General features: G+C 41.9%; 1 protein-coding gene across 3 annotated transcripts in view; it reads right to left on the bottom strand.

The window, feature by feature from the left end:
• TFAP2C (transcription factor AP-2 gamma) overlaps window positions 1-26,326 on the bottom strand; it is a 29,953-nt gene extending 3,627 nt beyond the window's left edge. Inside the window, exons 1-7 of one of the 3 annotated variants that reach the window (XM_068264454.1) lie at window positions 26,279-26,326; window positions 23,844-24,320; window positions 22,750-22,805; window positions 20,071-20,084; window positions 19,024-19,228; window positions 14,983-15,101; window positions 10,637-10,778 (exon numbers count right to left, since the gene is read on the bottom strand). In XM_068264454.1, the coding sequence (XP_068120555.1) occupies window positions 10,637-10,778; window positions 14,983-15,101; window positions 19,024-19,228; window positions 20,071-20,084; window positions 22,750-22,805; window positions 23,844-24,320; window positions 26,279-26,326 (1,061 nt within the window). Of the gene's footprint in view, window positions 1-10,636; window positions 10,779-14,982; window positions 15,102-19,023; window positions 19,229-20,070; window positions 20,085-22,710; window positions 22,806-23,843; window positions 24,321-26,278 lie in introns of all 3 variants that reach the window. The other 2 variants (XM_068264452.1, XM_068264453.1) reach the window with 2 other exon arrangements.
• Window positions 26,327-26,705: the final 379 nt, after the last annotated feature.

Here is a 26,705-nt window from a genome sequence, read left to right as displayed (position 1 = left end):
CTGGTACCCACATCCAATCAATGACCAATTATACCAGGATAGTGTTGACCCACACAATCTGTTCATAGTATTCATAGTAGTTGTAGTTCAGAGTATTCAAAATCTGCTGGCCCTCCTACTACATGGAAGTGGGAAAAGTGGCCAATTAAAACTGAAGGTGTGTACCAGTTTGGAATCCATGCTGTCTTTGTTGTGTATGGACTGTGTAGAAACTTCACACCTCACTACATGAGCAGATAGTTGGACAGAACAAAATTGTTCATTTTCAACACCTGGCTGGATCCATTCACCATCTTCAAATTTTGACACTCCCACAAGATAGTCTCTGTAAGCAGTACGCACCACTCAGAATTATGTTTTACATGCACGAGTTTCATAAGCCTACATGCAAGCAAGCTATAATGGAGGTGTACTCAAGATTCCTGCAATTTACAGAGCTGAAGTCAAAACTGCAAATTTTTTTTCAGCGTTTGTGACGGTTTGCTTTAAGCAAAAACATTCGCTGTGGGACGGATGAAGGAAGAAGGCATGGACGGAATAGAGTAGAGCTGTGCAGGGGGACAGTGATAAAATGGTGTCATAAAGCCAAGTACACACATGCGAGAATCACACGTCAAAACAATTCCTCCGGCAACAATTTGGGGACAGATGCTGTACAGACATATCGCTAGCCTTCAGACTAATGATGCGTTCCGTTTGCTATGGAGGGGGAGGGGGGGACAAGCATGCAGCTAATCCAGTCTGACTTTAGTCAGAGCACCCGATCTGCATGCTTGTTCAGGGGCTGTAGCTAAAAGTATTAGAGACACAGGACCAGCAGGAGAGTCAGGCAACTGGTATTAATTTTAAAAGGAAAAATACATGCCCTTAGTTTAGGTTCCCTTTAAAGAGAGTCTGAAGCGAGAATAGATCTCGCTTCAGACCTCATAGCTAGCAGGGGCATGTGTGCCCCTGCTAAAACGCCGCTATCTCGCGGCTTAACGGGGGTCCCTGTCCCCCCAAATCCCCTCCGTAATGCGGGGGAGCGCTTCCGCATTGGGGCAGGGCTAACCGCCGCAGCCCTGCCCCACGCGCGTCTGTCAGACGCGCATCTCCGCCTCTACCCCGCCCCTCTCAGTCTTCCTTCACTGAGAGGGGCGGGGGAGAGGCTGGGAGGCAGGGCTGCAGCCGTTAGCCCTGCCTCCAGGAAGAGGGGAAAAGCGACCAAGTCTGCGACCAAGGTTTGCGGGGGGGTGGGTTGGGGGTGAAGGGACCCCCGTTAAGCCGCGGGATAGCGGCGTTTTAGCAGGGGCACACGTGCCCCTGCTATATATGAGAGCTGAAGCGAGATTTAGTCTCGCTTCAGTGTCTCTTTAAGGACACCCAAGGTGAAAATTAACTGATGTGATAAACAATTGCATCTATCCTCTCTTTCTTTCAGAAATGACTTTTTATAGATATCCCACAGATTTATTGTATATTTAAATCTACTTTTTAGGCTTTTACTGTTTAATGGTTTCGGCTCCGTGTCACATTAATTAAAGTATAAAATCTATGAGGGCCCGTTTCCACTAGAGCAAATCTGCATGCGTTTCCTGCATGCAGATTCACAGACCATGCATGGGCAAACTTGGCCCTTCAGCTGTTCAGGAACTACAAATCCCACAATGCATTTGCCTTTATGAGTCATGACTGTGGCTGTCAGACTCCTGCAATACATTGTGGGACTGGTAGTTCCTCCACAGCTGGCGGGCCAAGTTCGCCCATGCCTGGCATAGACAATACAAGTGCATGGGACTGTTTCCACTTGTCAGGATTTCTGAGCGTTTTTCTGTGCAGAAAAAAAATCTGCACGGCAGAGCCATCAGAATTCGCACACCGCTATGCGATTCGCATACAATGTATTTAATAGGAAATTCCATTGCGGTTTTGGTATGCGAATTTCCATGCGAATTCGCATACGATTTCGCATAGAAACAATGGGAAAAGCACACAGGCACTGCCATGGTTAAATTCACATACATAGTCATCCATGCGAAATCGTATGTGAATTCGCATGAAGACTCACATACAATTGCATGCAAAATTTGCATCCGCATGCGATTTTTTTCCGCAGCAATTCCCACCGCACAAGTGGAAACGGGCCCTGAACTATTCACCCCCTTGATCTCTTTTCTGCTATCAGAAGCCATTTTCTGCTAGGAAAGTGTTTTATGGCTTTATTTCCAGTATTTATCAGTGAGGGTTTTGCTATAGTCTGACCCAGTCCTGACTCACTCAGAAACTGTCACTTACATACCTGATGTTTAACTCTTTCAGGCAGAGAATGAAAAAAAAAAAAAAAAAAAACCCGCAACACAGAATAGTTATTAGTGCGCTTGGCACATGTCTATCATGTCACATGTCACCTTGTGTATCATTTAAGGGTCCAGCTTGATGGATTCTTAAAGAGAACCTGAACTGAAAATAAAAAGTCAAAATAACTATACAAAAGGTCATACTTACCTCCCATGTAGTTTACTCAATCTCTTTCTCCTCTCCTGCGGCCCATTTGTCCACTGTGATTAAGGAAATTCTCTGTCCTCCATTTTAAAAATGGACATTACTCCATAACAGCTTCCTGGTCAGCACATTGTTAAACTGGAATATCACCTACTTGAGTCATAGGGAAACATGGACATTACCTTGCACATTCAGTTGTAACTGACAGCAACTGGTATATTTCAGTTCTGACAAGATATTGTCAGAACTGGAAGGGATCACTGTAAGAAGAAAATGGTGACCTTCTGAGAGGAACTGACGTGGGGTAAGTATGTAATATACATTTGCAGCTACATTGTGTATTTATTTTAAATAATTTTACTCGCTTCAGGGTCCCTTAAAAGACTCCCTACCCCAGAGAATGATTGTTCGCTGAAATTGGGTGTGTGTGTTGTAATATCCCCCACTAATCTACTGTTCTGGTCCTAGCTATCATCCTATCCAAGGAAAGTTAAAACAAAAAGCAAATAGGTGGATAAATTAAAAAAAAAAAAAAAAAAAAAAGGACCGTCAAATTTGTTTGCTGGTATCCAAAGGCCCAGCAATTACAATGCTCGATATGGACTACCTTTTAGCCTGACAATAGCTCCTATTTCACCTGCACTTTCACACAGGAGAAGTGTTCACACCTGATCTGATCAACGAAATACATTCCCCCCCCCCCCCCCCCAAAAAAAAAAAAAACACAACAAAATGAGTTTGATATCATTTTAACTAACTCTTAGCATTGTTCATTTGTAGTTAGTAACAATAGATGAAAATGTTTACTTTCTCTCCTAGGTGATTTTTTTCACAACTTATCAATAAAATGTCCTATAAGCCACCAGCAAGCAAGCAAGCAAGCAAGCAATGTCTCTCTGAGATAGATAGAAAAAGAAAATAAGAATGCACAAGTAGTTCAAGATCTAAAATGTTTTACTGATAATGTTTGGTAGGAAGCTATGGGTCCATCTTTTTTTATATGTGCATAAGAAAAAAAAAAAAAAAAAAAAAAAAAAAACACAACACTTGATGAACGCTGAATAATTACTAACATTAATCCCTTGAAGTGAAAGGCAGGCATGAGTACAATGAAGTAGACTGATTATTAGTTCCATCTCTAAAACCTTCCTTTTATAAAAGGGTATGTTATATACAATTCTAGTTTGAAATAGATTCAAAAATTTCTGGTCATCACCTGAAAGAGGCCAAGCCTGGAAGGCAGCCACCTGTAGTAATGGTAGCATTTTGTGCTCGTATATTACATCTGGCTTGCCTGGGGGAAGAGAGTGACTTAGCTATGCTTGTGGACCTCATGGAACCTTTATGTATCTTTTACAACCTCAGAATTTTTTTTTCCCACTTTCCAAAAAGGGGAATGCGAGAACCTTTCTTTGTCTAAAGCTTAAACAGTCTACTCTGTTCAGTGTTTAAGTCTTAAGTCTATACATCAAAATGCTCCTAAATACAATGCAAAGTTTGACTCCATCCAAAAATTTTTTAGATCTAGACAGTGAGAAAAATACAGAAAAAATATTTTTATTGAGAGTGTTGCTAGTCGTTACATTTTTAATTCAACTTCCTGTCTTCTGTAACACCCATTAGAGAGACAAATTAAATGAAATATTCCAAACAAGGACAGACATCTCAATAAAGCTTAAAAACAAAACTATAGAGTACCGTGAAAGCTTATGGTCACCCAGGTCCACTTGGGTGGTATAAAAGGACTTAAAGGGTACCTGAAGCCAGAGGTTTATGGAGGCTGCCATATTTATTTCCTTTTTATAACAATACCAGTTGCCTGGCAGTCCTGCTGATCATTCTGGCATCAGTAGTGTCCGAATCACACACCTGGAACAAGCCTGCAGCTAATAGTGTCATATAAGGGTCATGCCACATACAGTAGCAATTTGAAATTCTTAAAACAGAATGATCATTATAATAACATTAAATGGCAAAAATACCTGTGTAGCACTGATCTAGGTTTACAGCAATTTAACAAAAATGTAATTTAAAAAAAATAAGATAATACAAATCCAAGGCAATCACAAAACATCTAGCTGAGATGACTAGTTCCCAACTCAGCATTAAACTATCTAAACAACACCTGAGTATTCACAAGCACCCAAAACATGAACTAACAAAATCAATGCCTAAATGCAACACCCTCACCTACAGGAAGTGGCGACCTCACAGGGGGGAAAAAAAAAAAAATTAAACAAAAAAATTGGGCACCTATTACCTACTATATTGAAATAGGAAATGTTGGTGCTCGCAACTGGTGGATGTTTGGGTGGCTGAAAGAGGAGGGGGGGGGGGGGGTGATTAAGGTTAGGTAGGTGTGTGTGCGCGCGTGTGTGTGAACAGTTAGGGTTAGGCATCCTGTGGGAGTGGTTAAAGGACCACTCTAGTGAAAAAGCAAACAGTTAAAATCTGACAGAACCGGCAGGTTTTGGACTAGTTTGTCTCCTCAAGGGGGATTCTCAGGGTTTTCATTGTTTTTAAAGGATACCCGAACTGACATGTGACATGATGAGACAGACATGTGTATGTACAGGGCCTAGCACACTAATAACTATGCTGTGTAACTTTTTTTTTTTAATTTCTCTGCCTGAAAGAGTTAAATATCAGGTATGTAAGTGGCTGACTCAGTCCTGACTCAGACAGGAAGTGACTACAGTGTGACCCTCACTGATAAGAAATTCCCCCTTTTTAACCCCTTTCTTGCTCTCAGAAGCCATTTTATGCTAGGAAAGTGTTTTATAGTTGGAATTTCTTATCAGTCAGGGTCACACTGTAGTCACTTCCTGTCTGAGTCAGCTACTTACATACCTGATATTTAACTCTTTCAGGCAGAGAAATTAAAAAAAAAAAAATAATAATTTACAATAGTAAGATACCATCCAGCCTCCCTGCTCACTTGCACACTATTTTGGTAGTTAGACTTGACAACCACTGTTCAGAAAATGGATATGAAAGCAGAGAAAACCCTGAGAACCCCTCATATGGAGATAGACCTGTCCAAAACCTGTTGGTCCTGTCATATTTTAAATGCTCACTTTTTTTAGCTGGAGTGGTCCTTTAAGGTTAGGCATTGCTAGTGGGAGGGTTCAGTGTAAGAATAGGGTTAAGTTTAGATCTGGTAAAATATTGGTAAATATTATTGATGTTTTACTATCATCATTAGCACAGCAAAAGTAGATTATCTGCAAGTTTACCAATACAAGTAGTCCCCTGGTTAGCGGACGAGATAGGGACTGTAGGTTAGTTCTTAACCTGAATCTGTTATTAAGTCAGAACACTGTGCCACATCTCTGTCCCCCCATGCAACCTCTGCCCCCCGTACCTTATGTAAAAAGTTTAAAAGCCATTTTTTAAAAATCGATTTTCTTAAAAAAACTACAAGTCCAACTTGACTTGTTACCACAGAATCCATGTCGTTCTTAAAGAGAACTAGAGCTGAAACATTAAAAATGCTTTCATACATACCTGGGGTTTCCTTCAGCCCCATAAGCCTGGATCGCTCCCATGCCGCCGTCCTCCGCTGCCTGGATCCGCCGGTACCAGGTCCCGTAGTCGGCCAGTTGGAGTCAGCACGCGGCCAATTGTCCGCATCACAGGGGCTCTCTCCATATCCTTACGCGTGCGGCTGCATACTGCGCAGCCGCATGCGTAAGGGTATGGCGGGAGCCCCTGTGCATGCGAAAGATTGGTCGCGTCTGCCGGAAGTGACGTGGGAGCAATCCAGGCTTATGGGGCTGGAGGAAGCCCCAGGTATGTATAAAAGCTTTTTAATTTTTTCATTATCGTTCATCTCTGGTTCCCTTTAAGTCGGGGACTACCTGTATTCTTCTATCCGCTAAATTCTGAGCACCAGTTTTTTCCCATGTATGCATTACATACAAAAAAAAAAAAAAAAAAAAAAAAAAACACCACTAATTTTATGATACAACATAAAGTATAAAGATATAGTTTAACTTACGCTCTTTGTCTTATAACCCAACTTACAGAAAAAAGATGCTACATTTAAAAATATATATTTATATTATATATTTTTATCTCAAAGTGGAGAGCATTTCGGTTAACTAACCTCTGTAAAGTTGTGCGGTAATGGACCGCAGTAGAGAACAGGTGATCGATACACACCAATGCCCCCAAGACTTGTGGGATGGATGTAAAATTGAATTACACGGACTTGAGTTCATTAAGTACTTATTATCACGCCGACAAGTTAATTACACAACAAGATCATGTTCTGCTAAGCGAGCTTGCAAATCGCTCTCGAGAGAGTTCTGCATCACTGAGTGGCTTTGAAAGGCATTAGGCAGCCAGCTCAGTGCACATTACACAGCTGAATGGCCTGGATTCTCGTCTTACACAGAGAGGGGAACACAGGCTTACCGAAGGTGGCCAAAAGCAACATGCCGAATGCTGGAACTCCTGTTCGGTAGCAGCCGTCCATCACTGCTCAGATTTTAGGCTAAAACCCAATTGCATGAGAAACCTTAAATTAAGGCACTTTGCTGGGTGATTACTATACAGGGCTAGGCATCAGAAGCTGTAAAATGTTGTGGGCACCATGATGTACCCTTCAGGGCCTAGTTTGAGGACTTCATGCAAATTAAAAATCTACACCACCAAACTGGGCCTAGTACACGACTCAGAGGCCCATCTACAGAATGAGTGGCCCTTGAAACCTTTGAGAGTCCCAACTTCCTAAGCTCTGTACAAGGTAGATGGTTTTTGGCTGAGGCAGCCAGTCAAGGTCATAACTAGAGGGAAGCAGCCCCTGCAATCACAGGGTGGCCCAGAGCTGTGCCCCCCTCCCCAAACTACTAATGTTCACTTCCTCCGACACAAGTGAATATACGTCACATCAGGTGTTTTTTTTGGCTACACTTATGGGTGTGAAGATCATGATGGCCACACTTGTTCTAGGATTCATGAGATGGGAAGGGGTGTGACCATTGAAGGACCCCATCAAAGTTTTGCTGGGGAAGGGAGGGGGCGCCATGAATTGTTATGCCATTGCATGTGCACAGTGGTCCCCAATCCCCCTCAATGTTCAGGTGAGCGTTAAGACTAGTGGATTGTCTTGGCCATTGCGTTGATCACTTACTCACCCTGCACCACGCTGTCAGCCCTCTGACCCAAAAATGGAACCCATAGCTGTCCCCTCTGTACAAAACTAATACTGTCAGCCAATAATTCAAACAGTCCTCATATAGGTGTACAAAGCTTTACCCTCCCTCTAAAACAGGTGTTATTATGGCCATGGAAGGGGCCTATAACCTATACCTACCCATTTATCTGTGACATACTGCCAATTTGGGCTCCCGTTGTCTGTGTTTCTTCTCCTAGTACCATTTATTATGGCCATGGTTATTGCTAGGCTCCTATGAGCGATGCAGTTAGTCACTTAGCCCCAATCATCTCTGCACAAACCTGAACTCTAACCAACAGCAACAGACCAAAAACAATAAAAATACTTTACTAATACAGGGCAACGTGCAGCAAAAACTCTATACAAAGAAAACTCAGTGGTCTCTACAAGCTTGAGGCCACCTGGCACAAAGAAGATCCTTACAATGGAATGAGAATCTTCACCTGAAAATATACGTATGAATCACCAGTGTGATAGCAGCAATGGACTATGACGTGCGGAGATCTCCCCTGGTGTAAGCGGGGCATCCAATCAAAATAAGTGGTCAGGATCCGCACCATCTAAAAGTCTTCATTTAGTAATAAAAATTCCATTAAAAAAAAAAAAAAAAAAAAAAAAAAAAAAAAGGAGGGCATAAAAGAGTGTGCCGGGTCGCCATGACGCACAGCGTTTCAGAACATAGTTCTTTCATCAGATGGCATCACAAGCACACTAACCAGTTAACCTCCCTGGCGGTACGCAGATGTGGTGGCTGCGTCCGCAGGAGGGATTATTTTTAAATTCGAAGTGTTTTTTTTTAATGTTAGCTAGCACTAGGCAAAATAACTGTGGCCCCAAAGTCCCCCCGGCACCGGTCTGACCACCCCCCGATCACCTCCGGCAACACTCACCCGTCCGCGATCTCGCGATAGCCGCAACTTCCCAAATCGCTTCACTCGTCGCTATGGCGACGGTCAGACATGACGTCATGCGCAGTTCCGATCCCCATAGCGAAGCCAGGTGCTGATTGGGAGGCTGCGCCATCGCGGGATCCCTGGGGGTACCGGCAGCGATCAGAGGGGACCAGAAGCACTTTGGGGATATGGTTAGCTAGCCAAGGCCTAGCTTAACCAAATGAAGCCATTTTTATAAAAAAATAAATAAATAAATAAATAAAAAAAAAAAATCCTCCTGGGGCCATGCGATCCCCTGCGGTGGCTAGCCAGACACTGTGTCAGGTTTACCGCCAGGGAGGTTAAAGGGAAGGTTCACACTAAAATAAAAATACAAATCCACTTACCTGGGGCTTCATCCAGCCCGTGGCAGCCAGGATGTGCACTCAGTGCCACTCCGGAGGCTCCCGGTCTTCTTCGGTGGCCGACCCAACCTGGCCAGGCCGGCTTCCAGGTCGGGCTCTTCTGTGCTCCAACGTCTCACTGGTGCGCGCTGACATCAGACGTCCTCCAGGCTGTACTGCGCAGGCACAGTAGTTCTGCGCCTGCGCAGTACAGCTCAGTCGATGACGTCAGCGCACCCCAGTGAGGCGCATTTTGGAGCGCAGAAGAGCCAGATCTGGAAGCCGGCCTGGCCAGGTTGGGTCGGCCACCAAAGAAGACCGGGAGCCTCCGGAGTGGCGCCGAGTGCACATCCTGGCTGCCACGGGCTGGAGGAAGCCCCAGGTAAGTGGATTTGTATTTTTATTTTATTTTTTATTTTTTTTTAAACACAGTGCGGATCTTCCCTTTAAAGGAATTATAAATAAATGAAGACTTTTAGACGGTGCGGAACCTGACAACTTATTTTCACCTGAAAATATACCTAAATGGTACAAATTGGTTCAATAAACCGAAACAGGAAAATTTACAAAAAAATAAATAAACTACACACCAGATTTTCACCTTAGAGTTGAAAAAAACCCAAGAAGTAAATGCTAAAGAAAGCGTTACCACACAAAAGAGTACCTTACAAAATCCAAATCAGCTACAGGTAGGCAAAATATTTAGAACTTGCAATCTTCTCGTATACATTAACGGCCACCTCTGCTGACTAAGGTCAGCTCAAAGGGAAAAATGGGGGGGGGGGGGCGGGTGGAGCGAGAGTGGCAGTCAGGCATGTGGCAGTTACCTCCATGCGTGCACCACACCCCCTCGCTTCCTACAGTGCATAAGGAAAAGCACCCAGCTGAGCGTGCTTACAAAAAACGGTCCTGGGAAATTTGGGCGCAGAGTGAAGCCGGAAAACTGCTCCCCTTGCTTCTGCAAAAGTTTCAGCAGCGTTAATCACCATTTCCCCTCCAGGCCACCATGGACACCGGGGAAAGGAGCAAGTCAGCTGCCAGCCACTGCTGGTGGCTTGAAATACGATGTATTTAAAGTAATTTGGGTTCCGTTTGACAGCACACAAATTACTCTCAGAGTTCTGCTACAACCGTAATTCCCATTACAACCTATGGCGGCACCCAGATCTCCAGTGCCTTTTTGCAATGTTACGCTCAGCTGAATCAAAGTGCCACACACACACTTAGCTTAGGTCACCAGAACCCCAATTTCCAACTGTGCTCAATTTTCTGCAGCTTGGAGTCAGGCCCAACAACAAATGATCTTCATGGCGATTTTGACTGGCCTTGATCTACGCTTCATACATACAATTCCTCCCCCAAGGCAAGACAGGGTACTTCAGCTGAGAGACAGTCTGTATATTTCGAAACAACAACTGCTTTCACATCTCTGCTTTCTACTCACTCCATACTTTGTTTAGTTTTTGTGAAGCCCTATTCCTCAGATATTCGCAGTCCACAGACAGAAGTTGGAAATATCTGAGACATGGTGCTTCATAGAGACAAATGTGTTGCTAACACAGGTGTGTTGCTAACCATGCTTCAGAGAACATGTAAATTTTTTTTTTTTTTTATTGAACACCTAGGTACAAACCAGGTCTAGAAACAAGCATAAAAGATGGAAGAAAAAAAAATATGTTTTTTTTGGGTAGACTTACTTAGCGGCGAGGAGCATGTTTTTCCGGTTGACCATCTCATTGCGTTCCATGTGTGGCCGGTTCAGGTATTCTGCCACAGCTTTGGAGGGAAATTCTGTTTCACAGACATAGCCAAAGTCCCGAGCCAGATGTACAGCTTCCCCTGCAAGAAAAGCATCGGGGTTACCTCACGAAAGGACACAAACAAAATGAAAAAACACCACATGTACTTCACATGCGCAGGTTTATGATAAAAGCAAAATTATTTGTGTTTTCCACAGCAAAAAGAACAGTGTGGTGTCTTCATCACTGATAGTAAATAGCTTTGGCCCGAGAGGATATGTTGTGTAAGGAATCTTGGTGGGTTTGTTTTTCCATTCAAAATAAGTTCAAACAATGCACAACCAGAGTAGGGGCAGCCATATTGACTTGTCTGTCCAAGAAATTTGGCACGAGTGTCAGACCTAGATTTACATCTCAAGAGCCTAGAGAAGACTGATTGCATTAAGCTCCACCAGGGCCGGTTTAAGCAACAATGGGGCCCCAGGGCAAAATAAACCTGGGGGGCCCCCCCAACATATACCCCGGAACAAAAATCGGCATTAAGAGACCTTTTTTGCAGCTGGTATAGTCAGGGTGTGAAGCCCCAATCGGTCGGAGCTCCACATTCTGGCTATTCCAGCCTGCATGGGGGACAAGGGGTTAAAAAGTTTCAGGAGGGGGGACCCCACAATTTTTTTTTAAATTCCCACACTCTAAACATAAAAAAAAAAAAAAAAAAATTTGGGAAAATAGGAAAAAATGCCAGGGATCTTCATACAGCCATATTGCGGCTGTATAGCGATCCCTGGCCAAAGCGCTGCAGCTGCGTATAGACCCCCTGGAAACCCCGTCAGGAAATTTATTGCGCTTTCGCTTGATGCATGTAAAATTACACTACCGTTAGGTTTGCTACTAAAAGTGACATTTACCGCATTTAAAAAGTATACTTTTTTTACTTCGAAACTTTAAAATCGATTTTCTCAAAAACTATAAGGTCTTTTTGAAAAATTGTTTTTTCCTCTTATTTCTAATGATCTCCTTAACATACCCTGCAAATTTAGGGTTTCTAGCATTTAAGGTGGATTTGCTATTAACCATTAAAGTCGGCAGGTTTTTAAATGTGTTTTTTTTCCTTTGAAACTTTTAAAAATCGATTTTCTCAAAAACTATAAGGCCGATTTTGAAAATTTTTTTTCCTCTTTTAGCCACTGGGGGCCCCTACAAGCTCTGGGGCCCTGGGGCAGCTGCCTCCTTTGCCTTAATGGTAGCGCCGGCCCTGAGCTCCACCCCACCATATGGCACACCCTAAGCCACACCGCCTTATGCTTACACACACACAAAGAAAAGTATGAAGTTTGAATTTTGCTCTATTCACTGTGCTGTGGAATACAGCAACAGGCACCAGAAGAGGAAGGGGGGGGGGGGGGGTGCTGGCTACATTCCACAGCTTATCTAATACTATCTGCCCCTAGGGACGTGCTTGCTTTGCCTGTCAGTAGACCCAGCCCTGATCACAGTTGTGCCCTTATTTTGTGATCCTCCTGATTGCATCCAGAGAGTTTGATGCACAAATTGCTGTACGAGTATCCTTTTCTCCTTTCCTAATTCTCTTTCTAGCAATGAAACTCCCAGGCTGAGTTTAGCAAAGTTTTTTGGAGCCTATGTAATAGCAATTTAACCTCCCTGGCGTTCTATTGAGATCGCCAGGGCGGCTGCGGGAGGGTTTTTTTTAAATAAAAAAAAAAAAAATAAAAAAAAAACTGTTTCATGCAGCCAACTGAAAGTTGGCTGCATGAAAGCCCACTAGAGGGCGCTCCGGAAGCGTCATTCTGATCGCCTCCAGCGACCAGAATAAACAAGGAAGGCCGCAATGAGCAGCCTTCCTTGTTTTGCTTACCTCGTCGCCATAGCGACAAGCGGAGTGACGTCATGGACGTCAGCCGACGTCCTGACGTCAGCCGCCTCCGATCCAGCCCTTAGCGCTGGCCGGAACTTTTGTTCCGGCTGCGCAGGGCTCGGGCGGCTGGGGGGACCCTCTTTCGCCGCTGCTCGTGGCGGATCGCCGCAGAGCGGCGGCGATCAGGCAGCACACGCGGCTGGCAAAGTGCCGGCTGCGTGTGCTGCTTTTTATTTTGCAAAAATCGGCCCAGCAGGGCCTGAGCGGCGACCTCCGGCGGTGATGGACGTATATAGTCGTCCATACCGCTAAGGAGGTTAAAGCAGCATAGATGCATCTGTTTTTCAGAAACCTCAGTTTATCTTATGTGGAAGACAAAAAAAATAAATAAAAAAAAATTATTTATATATATATATATATATATATATATATATATATATATATATATATATATATATATATATATATATATATATATATATATATATATATATATATATATATATATATATATATATATATATATCTTTTTTAATAATAATAATAATAATAATAATAATAATAATAATAATAATATTCATGCAGTTTATTTCCAGTCACAGAAATAAAAAAAAGTAAAATAGGAGGTAGCGGAGGTCCAAAGAAAAAAAATAACCACACACACACCCACATACCCCAACATGGAGAAACACATGGAAAATATCCAGACACTAAGGTTTATTGTGGAGAACAAGCTTCAGTCTGGTTGTGCCCATTTTTAATCTCCATCTTTAGTATTTAAACCCCCCGAACAATTTCAACAACAGCTTCCACAAACCAGTACCGAACTCAGAAACTTTCCACTTCCTACTGGAAGTTGTTGAGCGCACTTATATGAGCCACACAAAAAGCCAATTAAGAGGTTATATAGATCCTGTTCTAACCACCCACAAGAAAATGGCAGTTTAAAGAGGTCGTAGAACTGGCATGCAAAGCAGGGATGGGAAAAGGAAGTGACTAACAACCCAACAATGTTAACCAATGCCTCATCGTGTAAAATTACTACAGAAACGTCCGGCTTTTAAAAAAGGACTACAGAAACTTCAAAAGAGAAATAAATATTGATAAAAAGCTTCTATCAGCAAGCACAACAAGTCACTGTGCATGTCAGAGGAACCCCCTACCCTTTGACTTTTTAGACCTTCTTAATGGGACAGTGATTGGCCAAAGTTGAAAGTGTGTACCAGGCTTGAAGCCTGCTATACACTTTCAACTTTGAGGGACCTATGATTGGCCAATTTTACCACCTCCATGACAGTCCATAGATTTTTCAATACTACGAAAAGATTGTGTAGTTAAGCTCTTATACTACATGGAGGTGGTAAAATTGGTCAGTGGTTGGCTGATCAAAATTAAAGGCGCGTTTTGAATGGCCAATCCCTGACCAAGTTTACCCCCTGCATGTAGTATAAGGGCCAGACTGAATATTATAAGCAGATTCTGTAGGTAAACCATCATACCACATGGCAGCAGTAAAACTGGTCACTGATTGGCCAATAAAAATTGAAGGTGTCTCGGAATCTCGGAAAAAAGCATGATTTCATTAAATCTATGGTTTGCCAAATATAAATCAGAAGAGATGGTCAAGGAGATAAAAAAAAAAAAATAAATAAATAAAAAAATATTCTGACTTGCATGCAAATTTTTGTATTTTTTCTTTTTCCAAACTATATGTGACTTGGAATTAGGCTCATCAAATGTACTTCCAGCAGATTTGAAGGCCCATTTCCAGGTGGAAAATAAAATTTTAATTTACCTGCAGACAGAATAATAAGCATTTCATTGACCATCCCCAGTGGCCAGTTTATAAGTATCAAAATTTAGGTCAGGATCACTTAAAGGATACGCGAAGTGACATGACATGATGAGATAGACATGTGTATGTACAGTGCCTAGCACACAACTAACACTGCCGGGGGGGGGGGGGGGGGGGGGGGGGAGAGAAACACTGCTATAGAGCCTTCCGGCTCCTCATGTCCCCACGTTGCAGCGCTGGCTCCCCATTTGAATCTCCCCTCTGGAGCAGGCTTCGGAAGTCCTCAGGAGCGAAGTGCTCCCTAAGACGGCCGGCTCTGTACTGCGCAGGCGTGATCACACAAGAGAGCGCGCTTGCACATGCGCAGTACCGAGCGCCACCGTCTTCGGAAGCACTCAGGCACACAAAAGGCTTCCGAACCCTCCTTCAAAGGCAGAAAGTAGTATTTGACCAATTGGTCAAATACTGCTACCAGGAAGGGGACAGTGAGAGGAGCAGGAAGGCTCTATAGGACCCAGAAACTTCCCTCTTCTTAGGTAAGTATACGGTTGATTTTTTTTTCCAGGTTCCCAATGACTTTAAATGACAACAAAATCATAACAAATAAAAATTCACATCAGAGGAGCAACAAACCTTCCACAAGCGACGTTAAGAGAGTCACATTTGCAGCTTTCCGCCTCCCGGCTGGTAAATTCAGGCCAATTTTTTCCAATTTCTCACGCAGCGACCTTCCACCATTTTTTGATTTTGCTCTGAAAGAAGAAAATATATAATTATTTGAGAGAGTCAGAAGCGTTAGATCACTTCCAATGATCCCGCCAAGGTGTTTAACCAACAAACAGTTCTCAAATATCTGCCAGGGTAATATTCCCAAAAGGCAACAAGACTTTACAGGAGGAAAACATTGATCTGACAAGGGCAGGAGCCTCTCACGTCACAGAACAATGTATCAAAACCTTGATAGACAATGGATTAAGACGATAGTATTTCACAGTAGCTGGCTCAAAAGGGCTCTGGCTCTGCGGAGACTTGCAGAGGAATTACATCCAGTTCCTTTCAGAATGGAGAACCTCAAAACTATTGTGACATGTTAATAAAGTTAAAACTTTAATGGAATTGCTACAATTACCGGGGCCCAACTGAGAACAATATTTAAAGTGAACCTCTAGCAAAGCTTGGCTTATTTTCAATACGTTGAGGAAGACCTGAAATTTTGCCAAGTCTTCAATGCAGTTTTCATCTAGGACGGGTCCGTCGTCACCTCCCGCTGGGCGGGCGTTCCAGCGACAGTCCGGCGTGTGTACAGTCTGTCTGTAGACTGATAAGGCTGTTTCTGAGCGATCCGCCCGGCCGATCACTCAGAAACAGCCCTATCAGTCCGCCAACAGACTGTGCACACGCCGGACTGTCTGCTGAAAACCCGCCCAGCGGGAGGTGACAATGGACCAGTCGTTGCCTTTAGTACGGCGTGTGTACGGACCTTTAGTCTTCGTACTAAATTACAAGACGTCCAGAGGATTCACCTGAGTTCCTCAAAGCCCTGACAGTATCAAGATGCACTATTAAAACACTTAAAGGAACCTAAACCGAGAGGGATATAGAAGCTCCCCTATTTACTTCCTATTAAACAATGCATATTGTCTGGCTGCCCTACTGATCCTCTACATTTAATACTTTTAGCAAAAGACCCTGAACAAGCATGCAGATCAGGTGCTCTGACTTAAGTCTGACAAGATTAGCTGCATGCTTGTTTCAGGTGAGGGATTCAGACACTATTGCAGCCAATGAGATCAACAGGATAGCCAGGCAACTAGTATTGCTTAAATAGAAAAATAAATAAGGAAGTCTCACTTTAGGGCCACAAAAAAAAAAAAAACAACACTCCCACTGTAGGCTATGGAGCACCGCTCATAGCAGCCATAAGGACTGGCCATGGGGCCTTGAGGAAACCAGGTTATATAGAGTTCCATAAATACATTAAGAAGTTGTCTGGAATTCCACCAAAGAGTCCATCTGGTCTCTGATGGTTCAAACAGGCATCAGATAAATATCGCCTTACTTGGGAAACCAGAGCAGCTCACAGAGCCTTCTATCCCTTCCAAGGGCTCTAACTTTTTATGCACAAAATGCCATGCCAGCATATCATCTATCTGACCATACCTGACCTTCCATTACCCCCCCCCCCCCCCCCCCCCCCAAAAAAAAAAAACATTCTACTTCAACAAATCAGCTGCTAAAGATCTGAAGTCCCCCAGAAACAAATGGATTTAAAAAAAGAAATGCAAAGCCGAGGGTCTATTTAATTGGATGAGGATCATATTAAATATTTCCATTTCTAAGATGTGTCCTTCAAAAACAAAAAGGGAGGACCAGAGCTTTGAAGTGACTATTCAAAAGAATCAACAAAACACTGGACAGCAGAGCCTCCAATTCATTTGAATACAATTAGTTGACATTTAAATGAGCTGTCTCGTAACGAAGGAGGCTGCACAATGCGGTGTAACGATCTCTTTAAACATTTTCCTCATCTTATCCGTCTGCACTTTTGTGGTCCCTTTACAGTTTTGTAAACAAAGCAAGCCATTGTTATGAGCCGAGCGGCTCCAGAAAGTATGGAGAGTACGTTTTGTGGCAATTCATACAAGGACACTTTTCCGGCTGCTCCCCCCACCCTTCCTTTGTTAATTAAATAGCAGTTGGAGGAGATTCAAATGTTATACAAAACGCACAAAACAAAATCTATTTAGGACTGGTCTTAAGGTACCCATAGACCTGAAAAAGAAAAAAAACATGGGGTGTCAGAATCTCACATAGCCTTCTGGTCCTTGCTTGGTCTCCTCGCTCCAGCACCCTCACCCCCATTGCACGGATTTAACCAACTGGTTGAATATGCCTTTGGAGATCCTCGAAAGCACTCGGGAATGCAAGTGCTTCCAAGGATCCCGAAAGGCATATTCAACCAGTTGGTTAACTTTGTGCAATGGGAGGGGGGGGGGGGCTGGAGCCAGGCGGCACCATACTGTGCTTGCGCTAGCACTGGAACCAGGACACCATGAGAGGACCAGGAAGGCTCTATAGGACCCAAGTGAGTATGTGACTTTTTGTAACTACAGGATTTGCCATCCACAGCATACATAAGTCTCTCAAAACAGGTGATGGAGGATGGTTTGTGCAACATTTGCTCCGTGAGTACACAGTGCGTGACAAAGACCATCTGCAGACAAGCCCTAGCACGAGAGATCAAACCGTCTGATCACTCACAACTTTTGTAGTGCAAACTGTCTCGCAATTTAGAGTTGTGTTGCGTTTACGAAATGTCTTAAAGAGCGACAGCTTCTGGACCCGAAAGGAAAAGACACAAAAACAATGGTAGTATGGTAGTATTCAAATGGAATGGAATATTTGTCACAAAAAAAGGGCTACTTACAAAAAGTGGGTTGCAGCAGGGGCAACCAACCACATGAGGCAGGTGGAGACAATGAACCCAAAAAAATAAAATAAAATACTGGGGGCCATATGCAATTCACTTTTTCATCTGAATTTTCTCCTAGGCGATATTTTTAAACTTGTGAAAATTGCCTTTTAAGCCACCAGAAAGCAAGTACATACTCAAAAAAAAATTGATAGTATTATTTCACATAATTGTTGCTACTGTTTTAGTTGAAAAGTGCTGGAAAATTATCTCTGGGAGGAGAAAAAAAAAAAAAAAAAAGTCAGGTGAAAAATGTAATTGCACATGGCCCTGGGTATCACAATGGTGTCCACCAGGTGAAATCAGACTGATCCCCTCCAACCTCTAAGGCAGTGATGGCTAACCTTGGCACTCAAGGTGTGATAAAAACTACAAATCCCATCATGCCTCTGCCTCCCCGAGTTATGCTTAGAGCTGTCAGAGTATTGCAATGCCTCATGGGACTTGTAGTTTCACCACAGCTGGAGTGCCAAGGTTAGCCATCACTGCTCTAAGGGGATGGGGGGGGGTATGTGCACACAATAGGGGTAAAGAGGCATCCTGGTTTGGATAATAAACAGAGTTAGAAACCGTAAAAACATAAAGAAGTGAGGTGGCTTACCTCAATGATGACAGTAACATAAGATAAGGTTTATTTAGCACAGGCATTGCATTTCATGGGTCGAGGCCCACTTCCTCAGGCCAATACAAGTGTCAATCAGCAAATAGCCGGATAGCATTGAGTGCCTTCTGTTATCTTTTGTGACTGTCGTCATATAGGTAAGCCACCTCAACCCTTACATTTTTTACTGTTACTAACGCCAAACCAAGGTGCCCCTTTACCCCTATTGTGTGTATTGTAGACATGCTCTCAAAGAATGGAAATGGCAAATATTAACTAATGCTGGGCATACATAGTGAGATGTTTCTTATCAATCGAGCCGCTGATGGCTCGATTGATAATTTCCGACATGTCCGATCACCGCGCCGGATCGATACCACGCTCTATCCCCACGGGTGGACAATGGAAGAAACGAGCATCAGATAAGGAAGCACCCACGGGGACGAGCGCAAATCGATCCGGACGCCTGTGGGGACCGGCGCACAAAGGAGCTGTGTATGCCCAGGATAACAAAGATAAAAGCCCATACAGAGTTCAGAACTACCTAGTTTGATAGGCCATTTTTTGAGGTTGCATGAACTAAGCAAGCTCTGAGTCTTACCTTCTCAGGACACCACCAAGCAAGGACGCGTTCAAGCATTCTGGGGGCGACAGTCGGCGCTGTACCTCAGCCACTGTAACCTTGTATTTGGAGGTGGAACTCAGGAGGGACAGTCTTCCAGGAACTGAGCAGAAGACTTCGTTTGGGTTAATGACCATCCCCATCAGTCCATCCTTTTGGTAGGGCATGCTGAGAGTGTTTTTACCTGCAACAAATCACTACGTTTAACACACTGATTGCATTTCTGCATAGAATCATCTCTATTAACATAGAAAAGATAGTCACAACAACCAAATCTCAGTAGGGAGGTTCCGATTATGAACCCAGATTTGAACGGACAACCCCAGTGACCTAGGGTAGGTGGTAGTGGCCAAAGTAGCCATACATCTAGCCAAGATGGGCAGATTTGACCAAGAAACAAATCCCTCTCTAATATCTGCAGACTGATTCCCGATCAGTTCCATGCTGAAATTGATCCGGAATTGGTCTTGCGAAGTCGCCTCGCTGGCCCGACGCTGTCATCCCCTAATGTTCGATGTGTCCCCCTCCGGTGCCACGTACACTATACACTACTTGCCCGTGGCCACCACTGGCTCTGGTCTCCATCCATACATGCACCCCACGTAGTTGCGTGTGTGATGTGCCAGGGTAGGCACATCGGACATTGGAGGGGGGGGGGGGGGGGTGGGCAGCGCTGGGGATTTCGTCGCTCATCATTACTGATGTACACCCGACCAACCACGATTGCCTAACATCTTGCAGCATGTCCGATCAACATGCTCGCCCCAAAATTGGTCGCATCCTCGATCAGGCATGCGCTTGGCGACACCGATTTCACCAGAGTCGATAATGAAAATTATCAAATCAGATGGTCGATTGGCCGAGTCGATAGATGTATGGGTGCCTGAACTCACAGAGCAGTTAGTTCTCTCTGGCTACTGCAGAGCTGACCTTCAGGAATATGGAGGCCTGCCATATTTATTTCCATTAAAGCAATACCAGTTGCCTGGCAGTTCAGCCTCCTAATTGGAAAGATGCCTCAGAAACATCCGATTGCCATGCTTGTTCGGGGTCTATGACTAAGGTATGGTGCATACTAAGAGCGGTTCTGAGCATTTAAAAAACAAAACAAAAAACAAACAATGGCTAATGTATTTGATTGGGATGGAGCACACCTGATCCTTTTTTTATTTCTCCTCTAAATGCAAAATCGGGTCCTGCAGCATTTTTGCAGATTTCTGAGGCGATTCTGCCTCAACGTTAAGTATAGGAAAGTTGAAAATCTCTCTGAAAAGTGCTAGATCAGAGCAATTTTCCAAGCGTTTTAGTTACAGAAGCTCTATTGTAACAAAAAATAAAATATGCTACACCAAAAATGCTACGCATGCGTAGAAAATCGCTCTGCACATGCCTAGAATCGCTCTGAATAACCGCTTCAAACGACGTCAGAGTCAAAGCAATTTTTTGGGCACCTAGAGTCAGAGTCAGTTTCATAAAACGGAGGAGTTGGTGTCAGTTGATTTTTGTACCAACTCCACAGCCCTGCTAGTAAATCAACTTCAAAAAGTACCTCAAGATGGTTAATAATAATAATAATAATAACAATTTATACACACAAATGCTTTATAGAATACTTTGCCAGACCTCAACTTCAGCATTTATCTACAGAACTTGTTGCGACACTCCTAACTTCTTTAAGGCCTAAATCCAGAAGTGTGTAGGTGTATTGACATGTACACAAGGGCGTGGAGGACTCTGTGCACGTGTTCTGAAAGAGCCTACACTCACATACACACTGTGTCTCTTTCTCTATCTGAATCCAAGGCCTAGCATTTGTACATCTCTGCAAGCGTTCCCAGCACTTTGCTGAAGAATTAACAATACAATGGCTTTAAATAAATAAAACAGGAGGTACAAGTCATGTCTCAGAAAAAGTTAAGACCAGTTTAGTAGTGAGGCTGGCAGGAGTGTCAGGCTACATTCTTTAGGATCAATGGGGAAGGGATGAGAGAGAGAGAGAGAGAGAGAGAAAGAAAAATAGAAAGATATTTCAGCATATAAAAGTCCATTAACTTTGCACAATTGTTCCTGTTTCTGGGACAAACTGCTGTATGTACAACTTGTTTGTTTGCATCTATCTACACATTCTCTACAAACTAAACTTGCGCGGGTGGACACTGCTTAGTGTGAATAACTGGATGTCAAAAAGCCAGCTGGGTGATTGTGAGCTCAAATTTTTTGGGCAACACCACATTCAGGAGAAAAATTCCCAGTACTGAAGGTTTTAATTGGCTGCACACAAAAAAGCCCTCTACAACTTAATAAGCCAAAAGCTATCAAACCTGCTTCAAAAAAAAAAAAAAAAAAAACCCACAAAAACAAACAAAAATAAAAAAACACAAGTTTGTGTATAGGGACAATGGTCTGTGGTGGATGTGCTACAAAAAGAGATCGATTGCTGTATTTAAAGGCTACTAACAAAATAAAAATAAATATTTGTGATAAAAGGAAAAAAAAATTAAGTTCATCAACCCAAAATGTATTCAAAAGTCAAAAATGTACAAGATTCAATTTAACCCAGCTTCAGAAATTGGTGAAAGAAATTAATGTAAACTTCCATAGCATGTTCTAAAAATAAAGATTTTTTTTTTTTTTTTTTTTTAAACCTAGGCTGTAGGTTTCCTGTTTAAATACATATCCCCCCTCCCTTCTTGTCCCTTATCTGCCCATGTGCAGCAATGCCAGTTTGGCTAACCGTAAACAACATGAACAGATCTTATTGTACAAAAATTTGAACAGAGCATGGAAAAAACAGATGGTGGTTTAGAAAACTGAACACCAGAAAAATAGCCAAATTACATAAGCTTCAAAGAATAATCTGTTTAATCTGCAGGCAACTGGAAGATAGAGCAAAACCCTCCTTTAACAGCTTGCACAGCTAGCTGGCTACATAGAAGTATAGAAATATCCCTATTCTGTATCACAGGTAGACAAACAAAAAAAAAAAAAAAAAAAAAAGTTTTTCATTGATTGTATATCCATTTTCAATTTAGGTACTGCACTTTCTTCAGTGCTTACAAATAAAATTGACTAAATGCAGCATCATTTAGGGTTCTGTAAGACAATGCAGGATCTTTAAAAATTAGACATTTGCTATATAAATGAGATCAAAGGAAAAAAAAAAAAAAAAAAAAAAAAAAAGTTCCCTTAATCTTAATTAAGCCAAAACAGACATTTTGCACGCTTCACAGCAAAATGATGTTTGCGATAACAGAATTACTCATCGTCCCACTTAAAAAAACTTGACATATAAATATTTTTGACATGATACAATCATGCAATCAAGATAGTTTACAGTAAAAGCTCTGTTTCTGCTCAATTCTCAAGGGTTAAAAGGATATTGGAATGCATTTATGGTTTAGAGTCAAGGAAAACATGTTTTGTTATTTAGGGAAAAAAAAATACCAAATGCAAATCAAGTGTATAAAAATAGACTTTTTAACACAAAAAAGGAATAAACCCTCATATACAGCGATTGCATATGCTGGAAATTATTTCTCTCAGTTTTTAGTCACCCTTCTACATTTTTAAAGAAAATATTCAAAACATACTAAGAAAAAATAAAAAAATAAATAAACAGACCATAAATATTTTGCTTTTAAGATGATTTTTTTTTAATGGAACTACACACAAATTTTTGGAAAGGAGGAATATTTTATTTTAAACAAACCTTTTTTGATGACAGTCTGATCATGCATTATTAAACCTTGCTCCTCTAAGCTCTGCAAGAAGAAAAAAAATAATCATTAGGCTATCCATTGCCCCAATTTCACTTTTTAATCACATAACCATACAACCACAAATAATCATCTACATAAAAACAGCTTTTGTGTAAAGTATAGAAAGAGCAGAACATCTGTACTAGAACGTATGATGTTCTTGTTTGGAATAGATCTGTAGCTTGAAAATGCAACTTAATGGCCCCACATTATAACTTCAATAATAGTAAAATGTATCTTCCATATTAAATCACAGTATTATTATAATATAGGAGTAGAATTTGCAGTGCTACACTGCCAGGCACAAGGCAAGATCTGTAAAATAAAAAAGTAAAAAAAAAAAAAAAGTTTCAACTTGTCGATAAAGTTTGCATTCCTAATGTTACTGAAGTTTATGAATGTAATGTATAACATGTTATTTGCATCCATTAGTTAAGGCTACAAAGGTTAAAGTTACATAACTAGTGCCCTTAAGCATTTAAATTTAATGTAAAAGAACATAAATATATATTATTATTTTTTTATTTTTTTTTAAGGAACAATGTTAAAACAAAAGTTAAAAAGGGGATACAGTATGCATTTCACACCTGTATAATATTACTGCAACACTGGAGAAACAGAAACTACTACTAAAAAAAAGTAATCCCTGAATAGACTCAAATTTTGGATCTTCTTGCTTCTGAGGTGCTAATAAGGTTATATATAACCTTATATAGAATAGGCAAGAAAATCCAAGGGAAAGTCAGAGAAATTGGTGATTAATGTTAATTTATGCATATCGTTCTAAATAATCATTTTTCACTATATTAAGAAAAAAAAAGCTCCTTACAATGTACCTCCTTCTAATCATGGTCATTCCAAACCCTAAATCATCACTACAAAAGCCGCTTGACTTCCTAAGCTGGCAACCAGTTTATGGCTTCCTATAAACCTAATCATCTGGGAACATTAAACGTCAAGCTGTCAGTTAAAAATTCATGTCAGATTTTCCAAGTCAAACAAAGCAAACAGCTTCCAAAATTGTGTTAAAAAAGACATTACCGCAACATCTTCCATTTGCTGGCCAATTTCTGATAGACCAAGGTTGTCCGCTAGGCTGGAGGGATCCAGCCCATGGCTTGTAGCATGCTGAAGAAGAATGTCTGGACGTCTTTGGAAGTCTCTGCTTAGTCTCCCAGATGAGGGATCCAAAGATGGAATGTGATGGACCAGCCCCGATCTGTTGTGGTGAGAAAGTCCTCCATGTTCTTGGCTCTGACGGTTGGGCCATCCTTGCTGTTGACTGGGTGATGGGTGAGAAGGATGGATAGAGTTCAAGGCGAATGGGTCGGCTAGGTGAGAGTATGGGTCTGTAGATTGGGAGTAGGGCAGAGGCTGGTAAGGAGGTGGAAAGTACGGGGGCTGGAACTCAGAAGATCCTGGGTGTGAAAGAGGGGGAGCTGGGCTGTACAGGTGTTGGCTGACTGATGACAGATGGGGTAACCTGGGGTTACCATTGCTGGTTCCATCATGCCTATCCTAGAATAATTAATAAAAAAAAAAAAAAAAAAAAAGAATTAGATTTGTTCATAACACCAAGTTTTCTTTAAATAAGATTTAGCTTGTTAAGCGCACTAAATTACAATCTTCATCCTTCAATCTCCCCACATGTTCAAAAGTGGAGCACTGTGATCTGTTAAACAAAATCATATGAACTTAATTTCCCTCTCTCCCATGGGGGGGGGTGAATTAAATAAGGAAGTTATTAAATCCCTTTTAAGCGAATCTGTTGTGTGTGAGCCACGATTATTAAGTTGCAAAAACAGACAAGCACTGCACAAATTGATTTTGCTTTTTTTAAAATTTCATGCTGCTGTTTGCACACAAAAAAAACCACATACAAGCTGCTTGCAATTGGACCAGCGGATGCAGCAGTAGGATTCAACCCTGCAAGGAATTACTGACATATTTAATAGTCTTACTGTCTCTGAAATAAACCCCACAAGAACTTACTGTCTGGGACCAATGCTTTATATCAAAGTTGCTACTACAAGCCACAAGTACTGTCAATGCAGTGTCATATTTTTGGTTTTAAAAATATGGTAAGTTTAATAAACAAAAAAAGCAAGTGGTCTCAAAATTGCTTACTAAAATTATTGAAAACATGGTATACATGTTCCACATTTGTATCCATGTTAAAAAAATAATTGTGCATTCAATTTAATGGGCAAGCATGAGATTTTTAGCTCAAAAATAATTCTAATAGCCCAAAAAAGTTCACAAACATTTTTTTGCACTTTAATATCATGGCTCGCTGACCAGACTATGTTCTGCTATTTTTAGCTTGGAGGATTAAAAAAAAAATAAAAATAAAAAAAATTGGGGGGGCCGCAACCTAAGCTTAAGTGTTTAAATTGGGCTGATGCTTGGTTTTAGCAGATTATAGCTTCACGGTTGTTAAAATAACAGGGCTAGTTAATTCAGGACAAAAAAGCAGCCCAACAGGCTCCTGTGTGACCAGCGCACCCTACTAAATACCTCCTATTGATTACAAATGACTGAAACGAATCGGCAGGAGCCGGGACAAGCGCACCACGCAGACCATGACCAATGTGCATAAATGAGAGACTAAGATGAGCGAATTCAAATAAGACAGAATGTTTGAGGATGAGTCAGCTCTCATAAAGGATCTGAAAGTGACTCTATAATAAAACATACTACGAGGCATTGCCTATGCAGTCTGTGTGTTCACAACCAACCAATCATAAATCAGGACTAAATAACAAACTGAGATTAGATAAAAAATACCATGTGCATCATAGTGGGGAGACAGGATCTCAGCAAAAAGATGTTAAATAGTAAAGGGTAAATACCTTCCATATTTAGCACATTATTACTTAATAGTAACTCTCAAAAACTTAAAAAAAAAAAAAAAAAAAAAAAGTATCCACAGGGCAATACACAGTATCACTTTGATATCAAATGATAAATGCAAAATAATATCAGTTACCCTCCCCATCTACTGCTCATATTTGCCTTGGATTCTTTGACTATGGCGCCCACTAGCGTTGAAGGAGTGTATAGCAAGATCATCAGTCCTGCATCGGTCTGTTGATTTACTATACGAACATAAAATCGGGAGAATGAAAAGGGGGAAAAAAAAGAAACCAAATGCACAGAAAGCACTGCAGATTACAGATACACACCACTACTACCAGGAACAATACAAATGTAAAACAAAACAAGCACTCCACAGGCATAAACCCCTCACCAAGTTCACAGAGCAATCATTGTACCTTGATGGGCTGCAAAATCAACATAATAAAAGGAAACAGAAGCTAGTCCTGGGTGCACAGCAAACACTCACACACAACCTGTTGTGATTTAACCCCAAAACAAACAAAATACAGAAAACAAAAAATCAAAAACACACACAAAAATTGCATTGCGTTTAAAGCAAAAGTAGCAGAGTTCAGATTGAATGCCTTAAGGCTCACCTCGCATTCCTCCTCATATTTAACATTATCAGCCAGTTTCCACAGCATGGTGCCCGGGATCCAGATGATCACACAATCAGAAATTTGTAATCCAAGTGTTTAGCTTGTGTATCCCCAGGTCCCAGCAGGCATGGAAGCTGATGGGGCAACTGCTGACTACTGTGTAATGCATGCAGCCTATTCCTCCTTGTGTGTCTAAATGTGGCAATTATGCAGGCTCCTCCCTGGGGAGTGGGGACTGGGCTCAGCGCAGCGCAAGAGGGGGGCAGAGCTGGCCAATGGTAGGAGGCGGCCCGCACAGGCCACGCCTCCCTGGGTAATGTCAGGCAGCAGCCTGGACTGGGCAGTCACTGGAGGGAGCTCTATGGAGAAGTCAATGAGGATTTTTTTTTATCTATAGAGGAAATGTTACATTACAGGCATCAGC

The sequence above is a fragment of the Hyperolius riggenbachi genome, chromosome 12 (genome assembly GCF_040937935.1).
Source record: "Hyperolius riggenbachi isolate aHypRig1 chromosome 12, aHypRig1.pri, whole genome shotgun sequence".
NCBI classification, from domain to species: Eukaryota; Metazoa; Chordata; class Amphibia; order Anura; family Hyperoliidae; genus Hyperolius; species Hyperolius riggenbachi.
Note: the sequence above shows the minus strand (reverse complement) of the source record. Positions and strands in the feature narration are given on the sequence as shown.